General features: G+C 39.5%; 1 protein-coding gene across 1 annotated transcript in view; it reads left to right on the plus strand.

Annotated features, from left to right (window-relative positions):
* The first annotated feature begins 5,696 nt into the window (after nucleotides 1-5,696).
* Nucleotides 5,697-8,187, plus strand: part of LOC138012635 (uncharacterized) — a 2,976-nt gene continuing 485 nt past the window's right edge. Inside the window, exons 1-4 of the mRNA XM_068859462.1 lie at nucleotides 5,697-5,877; nucleotides 6,767-7,250; nucleotides 7,788-7,835; nucleotides 8,101-8,187. The exon at nucleotides 8,101-8,187 is cut by the window's right edge and continues 485 nt beyond it. Of these exons, the coding sequence (XP_068715563.1) occupies nucleotides 6,820-7,250; nucleotides 7,788-7,835; nucleotides 8,101-8,187 (566 nt within the window). The 5' untranslated portion in view covers nucleotides 5,697-5,877; nucleotides 6,767-6,819. The remainder of the gene's footprint in view (nucleotides 5,878-6,766; nucleotides 7,251-7,787; nucleotides 7,836-8,100) is intronic.

Below are 8,187 nucleotides of genomic sequence, written 5' to 3' on the forward strand. Positions count from 1 at the left end.
AGTCATTCTATTTTACTGCTTAGGTGATAAACATTCAATGAACGTGAAACAAATCATCTGTGTGGCTAAAATGTTCGTTATAACCTCTCGAAATTGTGTTGTTTGCCCCCTCAGAAGTGTGCAGCTAATTTGCATGATAATAGCAAATCCAACATGGCGGCCATCGTGAATAAGGTCTATTGCACAGGAAAGTAGCAGAAACTGGGGGCAAACGGTATCATCCTTTCACTCTGCAGCTTTCTTAAGAAACCAAAATAATTAAAATAGCAATGTAGCATTGAAATAAATTAGCTCAGTACAAACCGCAGATTGTTCAGCGAAATTATTCAGTGTTTGAATTGGTTCCGATTCAGTTCGGATATAAGCGGATTATATGTTGAAGCGCTTTGTTACCGATTACATGCGGCCAATACAGAAACAAAAAGGGGCGAAAAATCGATCAAGATTCCAGTACTTGTGTACATTATTTCAAACAACAATAAAAGCAAGATGACACACGCTAACACCAACCCGGTGTGGCCAACACATCACGCATGCTTACAACCATTTCACCCGGTCAATTAGCAGCCATGGACAGCTATTTCGGCCTTTTAGGCCTCATCAGCATGGTGTAGCTAATATACCAGGCGGATGTGTTTAGCACCCCTTTAAGTGTTAGTGGCAGCTTCACATGCTATACATGTGGTAATCTGGGTTGGGAACAGCAAAACTGTTCTCCCACGGCAAGCGTGTGGGAAGGTGGATCACACCGGGTTGGTGTTATCGTGTGTCATCTTGCTTTTATTGTTATTATTTCAAAACTGGTTTAATCGTCTTCCTCGTGATCTGCCATCTTAAAACAGTTCACACGAGGCGTTTTGAGGAACCACAGGCAGCCCAGGGTCGGAGGGTAAAAAAAATTGTAAGGATTTGTATGGGAATCTCGATAACAATACACGCAAAAGTTCTCAATAAAAAAGCCGTACTTTATTGTCGTGGTGACTTTCTCGATATTTGTGTGGTTATTTGCCTGATCGAATGCGATTCAAGCGACTTCTCAACTGTTCCCGGGTTGTCACTCGTACCTAAGTAAAGGAAAGGCTGAAAAGCAATTTTTAGCTTACCTCACATCTCGCCGATAAAATCACACTTCTCCGGCATCAGTCACACTCAAACTCCGGCGATGGCCACACATAAATTTACTTCTCTTTGACCATGTTTCAAGATCCAGCGAGTATCCATTGCTGAGAAACAGCGAAAAATATTCAAATTTTCAAGACGAATTTGGACGTTCACTTATTTGTTCTCACCGTATCGAGGCTCAAGTGAACCGTTGACTCGCCGTGTCCAAATTTCGTTGTAAGCGAGCCTCAAAGGATTTTGAACATTTGAATATTTTGCGCTGTTTCTTATTAATGGATACTCGCTGGACCTTGAAACTTGGTCAAAGAGAAGTAAATTTATCCGTGTGGCCATCGCCAGAGTTTGAGCGTGACTGATGCCAGAGCAGTGTGATTTTATCGGCGAGATGTGAAGTAAGCTAGAAATTACTTTCCGGCCTTACCTTTATTTACGTACGAGTGACAACCCGGGAATTTTAGAAGTCGCTTCAATCGCATTCGATCAGGAAAATAACCACGCAAAAAGCGAGAAAGTCACCACGACAACACAGTACGGCTTTTTAATTGAGAACTTTTGCATGTAAATATCTTTTTCAGTTTGTTATCGAGATTCCCTCCGAGTCTGGGTTGCCTGTGGAGGAACAAGTCCCAAAAATTCAAACCAGTTTGAATTCGTGGGACTATTCGCAGGGACTAAATCTTAGTCCCTGCGACTAGATTTTGTGGCAAAAATGGCTAGTTCACACAATAGGACTTGTCCCTGTGACTTGTTGCAGGGACTAGTCCCCTCGTGTGTGCCGACCTTAACAGCGCCCTAGAACTCCCGTAGTGGAATTGACAAACAGTTGAAATGAAATCGGATGGCGTGTCGATTCCTTGCAAAATAAAACCTGAGGTCGTATGGGAACCACTAAAGCTCGCACGATTGTTTCTTAACTCTTATTTTCGCAGCCTTATTATGCTTTTTTCGTCAATAATAAAAGAATATAAACATTAATTCAGTCTTGTCAGTCCGATTTGCATGAAAAGCGGTCAACGCTATTGTAGGTGATATGCGTGAGCGCTATTTTCTTTAATTTTTTTTTGTATTTTCAGCGATATTTTTGTCTGTCACCGCCCTTACGGAAGGACAAACTTGTGACGCCGACCATGTGTTGACAAAGGCTTACGGGAATATATCCTTTCAGGGGTAAATTAAACGATATAGTTTCGTAATAAAGCCCAAGTATGAATGAGTTGTTAGTTGTACAACATGATTACCAAGCAAAGAAAACCAGAAAAACAAAACCCACTAAATCTATATATCTATGATGCTAATACGTAAAATGAATTTACTTCAACCGCGGATTGAAACGAATTACCCTAGCAGTTTTTAGCTCTACTTTAGGTAGTAGTGAAAAAGTCCTGAAACAGAAAAATTAAGGGCGCGTTCGATTGATCCTATTCCGGAATAAGAATACGTCGAGTGATAATTAAAACGGTATGTTTGGCGCGTTTGGAAACTGCAAGGATGATAAGATTATGTTTAGAATAGCATTTTAGAAAATGAATCTCCGCAAAAACGAAGGATTTCCAACTTGTATTCCATGTATTCCTATTCCGGAATAGAGTCAATCGAACGCACCCTAAGTCTGAACGGGACAATAACAATAACAATAACAATAACAATAACAATATTTATTACAAAACTTCACATTAGGATTAAATAATACAAGTCCAACTCAAAAATAGCACAGCTATTCGAGTTGGGTGGCCGCAAAAAATTTACATTTTATTATTCAACAGATTGTGACAACGTCCAAATATGGTCATAGCGCGCTCAATATTCGTCCTGCGTACTCAAAGTATATCCTGCGATATACGTAATTTTGTGTGTCGCGGAGAAAAATGGTAGTTTTTCCAGCTTTTCTTCCAATAAACGTAGAAAATTGTGGTTTATCATCAATGTGTTGACTAATAAAACAATTATCCTGCTCAATCTTGCGGAATATCGCCTGATTTTAGCCAAGCGAACTCGGCCTAAGGGCCTCGTCGGCTAAGTATCAGGAGATGTTCCACGCGATTTCGCTGGATAGTTGTTAAATATTCCCGGCCGTTAAATTACAAATGACAAATACATGCAATTAGGTAAAATTGTTGCAAACCCCGGTGCTAAGGATACAAGTAATAACCTGGGAAAACAATTAACGACTAAAATTATCAGTAGCACAAAAATTATCACAAATAAAGGTATACAGGTAACAACGTAGAAGAAAAAGATAAGGTAACATTATGAAAGAAGAAGGAACACAGATATTTCAAAAACACTAAAGCACAGAGAATGGAAAAGGAAAGGCGAGGAAGAAGAAACAAGGGGAGGGTAGTGAAATCGAAAATTTACTCATTTGCTTGACAATCAGTTCAGGTTGTAAATATTGGTCTTCTTTTTCCAAAATCTTAATGAGCACTGCGATGTCGATGCATTGCTCTGCCATTTGAGCTACTGATCAAACCAACTGGAAGCTGGTTGTTATGTGTGTCGATCATAAAACCAGTAAAGTAGTTAGAGATTACAGTTTTATTGACTCTTAAGGATTCAGCTACAAGTATCTTAGTTGTTTTAGACATTTTGCATCAAGTGTGCTTCACAGTAACTAAAATGAACAAAAACAGTTTTAGCCTTATTACTGTCTTCATTATAAGCTATTATGCGCCGATCCTCTAAGACTATCTATAAGACACGTGTTTGGACGAGATGGAAGAGTTTGAAGGAAGAGATGTAGCATTTGTGAGCGATTGGCTTACAAAAAAGGTCTTCAAAAGGTCTTCAAAAGGTCTTTATTAAAGACGGCAGGAGCTGACGACGATTGTTCTTTAGTAGGGTATGACAAACAAATCCGACGATAGGGTAGGGCATTTGAACACCATTTGGGCCCGAGATGGAGGGAATTTGAACGATCCAATCTTCAAAAGTTCAAATGTCCGGGGGGGTGGGGGGGGTGTTGAAGTTTCGAGTTGATCGGCGAATTATAACACAGTGATTCAGGAATTTAATTGAGATTTGAAACGCCCTGATTTGAGCGTGCTATCGCTATGCAGGTTAATTAAAACATGTCTGCTAGATGTTATTTTTTAGAGCATTTGAGAAGTAAGTGTTTGACAATTATTTATACACCTTTTTAATAAGTCTAATATATGCCGTTTTCTGCTAATGACGTCAAACTCATGCTTTTAAAATTTATTCAGAAATGTACAAAGGCTTCAAACAAGAAAAGAAATCGGAAAAGTTTTAGGCCTTTGTACATTTCTGAATAAAATCTGAAAGCAAGAGTTCAACTTCATTAGCGGAAAACGGCATATATTAGACTTATTAAAAGGATGTATAGTGAAGCTACAGCAAAAATCATATTAATGAGGACAAAGGTTGACGCAGTAGCAAAAGAAGAGTGACCTGAATTTTCAGGCCGGAACTGAATACAAGCCTACATTTTCCCGTACAAGCCTAAATTTAGGCTCATTTTTCGCTTCAACGGTATGAAAATGTGCTGTCCGCAGGCAATATATTCAGTAAGAAAACGTTGGCTTTTACTTTACATTGACTGACACTTCGTCCCTTTCTTGTTATTTTGCGTGTAGAAGGTTTAAAACACATTAAAACAAGGGTTCATTCAATGATTTTTGATGAATATTCTTTTGCCAAAAGCGAGAGAAGGGATGTCCAAATAAACAGGCATTTTGCTTGACGTCACGCAGAAAGCGAGGGTTATAGATGTCATAGTAAGAGCGAAATCTCCGTTACCGCAATATATGAAATCAGCAAAACAATAGGCCATTTCCGAGCTCATGTCTCCCTCATCTTCAAAGCGAGTCTAAGTGCGAAGTTTTTGTGATGGTAATTAGTTCTGTTTTACACGTGAATGAAAACTAATTTTCATAAGAAAAACTTCGCACTTAGACTCGCTTTGAAGATGAGGGAGACATGAACTCGGAAATGGCCTATTGCTGGCCAAGGCCATATATATGACATTACTTGCAGTGATTCATGAAAACATCATTATTTTTCAAAAAAATTGTATTAATCCCTTCTCTCGGACGGGAAGCGAGAACACACAACAAATCAAGAAAAAAGGGAATGAAGGAATGAATATGCGCTAAAATGACTGAGTGAAAACAAAAAAAAGCCCGGATAATATTTATATAGTACACAAAACTGAGAGTAATCGGGTTGGTGACTTCGAATTTATCAAGTCAGCGCCAAATAAGTTTCAAATTCCGCTAGGGAGAGAGGAACTAGATCGGGTAATCAAGGTTCAAAACATTAACTGTCCATGGTTGTGCGCATGCGTACAGTGATGGCCACACCACGTGGTGTCTACCTGATTTTTAGCGTTTTTTTTTCCTTCTCTAAGATTCGCAGGCGTTATGGGTGCTTTAATTCTTGTTCTAGTATATTCACTGGTCATGATCACTGACTGATTATTTCGAACTTTTAATTTCAGCCGATCATATTATGGCGGAGAAAGCGAAACCTGGAAGATCATTGCGCCCATAGGTCACTCAGCTGATATTAAATTGACCTCGTACTTTATCGCAACGTGCCAACCCCAAACAGAGTAATGCAAGTGTCATTCCATAACTGTTAAAGATGGCGAGTGCAGCAACTCATCTGTAATTGGGAAATATTGCGGGGTATTTGATAAACCTTCGGTCCTATCATCAACAGGCCGGTATCTGAGGCTTGAATATCAAAGTGACAATGAAGATGACGAAGATTACTTCACTGCTAGCTACGCGGCAGGTAATGCAAATAGATAGAGCAACAGGAACGTCTCAAATCTGCGAATTTTAACGATGAAAAACAGTTTTGCACTCTTTGTACGAGCGTTTTTCGTTTTCATACATTTCGCAGCCGTTCTCATCTAGTGAACGACGTGAAATGACCCGTTTTGCAGTCGTGTGGACGAGCACTGGTAAACAAATTTTCATTTTTCTTTCCATCTCCAAACCGTCGATACCAATTGAATTCCAAGATGAGTTGGTATACATTGTGCGAGCCAAACGACTTGGAATAACCGAGAAATGATTGCAGAAACACGGAGTTACATTTTCAGATGACGTTCTTGATGTTGTCGACGTTGTTCATGCTTTAAAGGAAACCTCCACAACTTTAAATCACAGAAAATAACTTTTACAGTCAAATCTGTCTAACTTTTGTTCGAAGAAAGCCTTTGTATCCGAAATAAATAAGTTTTAGAATCGCTTGTTTTTGGTTTCAAATTTCGCGGGCGCCGCCACCTTAAATAATTGCGACGTGTTACGGTTTCCCTATTGTTATTAGACAAAAGCTCGTTATTTCAGAACAAAAGGGCAACCGTAACACGTCACAATTGTTCAAGATGGCGGCGCCTGTAAAATTTGAAAGCGAAGATACGCAATTTTAAATTTCAGTTGTCCTTATATTAACACTTAAAAAAAAAAATCTCGAAACAAATAATGTTTCGAAACATTGTTTCCTTCCGTATAAAGTTCTTCTGTAGCAAGATTGGAGGTTCCATTTAAGCTTTGCTGTTTTGTAGACGAAACAGAAATTGATGGAAATTGCAGAGCCATTTTAGTTGCGTTCGAGTTTCCGTGGAAGAGGAGAGTAACAATTAATGTTTGCTCAGTTGGCTTCTTTCTGTTTTTAGTTCAGAAATGCCCTATTAGCGGTGGTTACCCTGACAAATGCCCAACCTCGAGAATGCCATACTCACAGTGTTGCCATGCCAATAGTGAAGGTAGCTGTTGCTTCTACGATGGCAACCGTTGCCATACCAACACGACTATAAACGCGACAAGAGATTATTGTCCAAGGCCACATGATCACCAGTCGATGAAGATATGTTGCGTGACCGACGGAGAAGCCTCGTGCTGCATATCTGGCGGGAATCGTTGTCGTGGTGACGTTATATTCAGAGACTACTGCCCAGGCTCTGATGAGGATTTCCAAAAAACCACTTGCTGCTCCTTCCATGGAAAAGAGACGTGTTGTTTACCAGGAGGGAATTTTTGTTACGACTCTGGGGCAGGTACGCGGTCATACTGCCCTAGTCCTGAACACAGCCGCGAGGAGACAGTATGCTGTTTGCAGAAAGAAAAGCCATCATGCTGTAAACCACAGCCACCTCCACCGTAAGTAAATAATTTCAAGATTAACAGGAAATTTGGTATCAAACGAGTTGTTGAGGGTAAAATTACCACCATCAGAGAATTCTTGGGGAGCTATTTCGCTCTGACTGAACTTTGTAATCTTCTTGCGGTGGAAATTTGACCAAGTCCTATCCGCATTAAAGAGTGTTGACGCATTTTCTCCTGTCATCCATGCTAAAACGCCCAAAAAACGCAGGTGGAAACGGAGACTTTCGAAAATGGTTTCAGAAATGGAGCGTTTTGAAAACGCGTCATTTTGGAAAAGCTCCGGTTTGAAAACGAAAGCTTTTGAAAACAGTGGCGAAAGATTAGCTCCACTGATCGGTTTCTGTCACAAACGGAACATTTATCCAAGATGACGGATAACGTTGTGATGTTTCATGCATACGGAATCTATGGTCCGACTCGTTGAGCTGGATTGTATTTATCTTTTCATTTATGCACAACTCGCATGTAATCACTGACTCTGGTACAACGCAATTATATGGTGCTGTTTCTTAATTTATTCATTCTTTCCAGTGCATGTGGCGCGTTCCTTAGAGGTCATGGTTTGAATAATGCTGAATGGTAAGCATTTTAATTCTTTAAATGAATCTTTATTTCTGAACTTATTTAAAACCTATTATTTTTCTAAACAATATTACTATTCACTCGTTTTGCCATTTACCACAGGGTTTACTTGTTGTCTTTTATCGTCTCCTGCCTGCTTGCTTTGGTTCATCTCAACCTCAATGTTATTATATTAGAAAAAGGGTTTTTTTCATTAAATCTGGTAAAACGATGTGTACTTGAACGCAAAAACAATTTTCTTGCAATGTCTTTTATTTTCCAGTATTACCGTTTGGGTGGCTATCGCTGTTGTTGGAATAGTTTGCGTCATTCTGGGCATCATGGCGTGCGCAAAATGGCTGTGTTATTA

The sequence above is a fragment of the Montipora foliosa genome, chromosome 8, assembly GCF_036669935.1.
Source record: "Montipora foliosa isolate CH-2021 chromosome 8, ASM3666993v2, whole genome shotgun sequence".
Classification (NCBI taxonomy): domain Eukaryota; kingdom Metazoa; phylum Cnidaria; class Anthozoa; order Scleractinia; family Acroporidae; genus Montipora; species Montipora foliosa.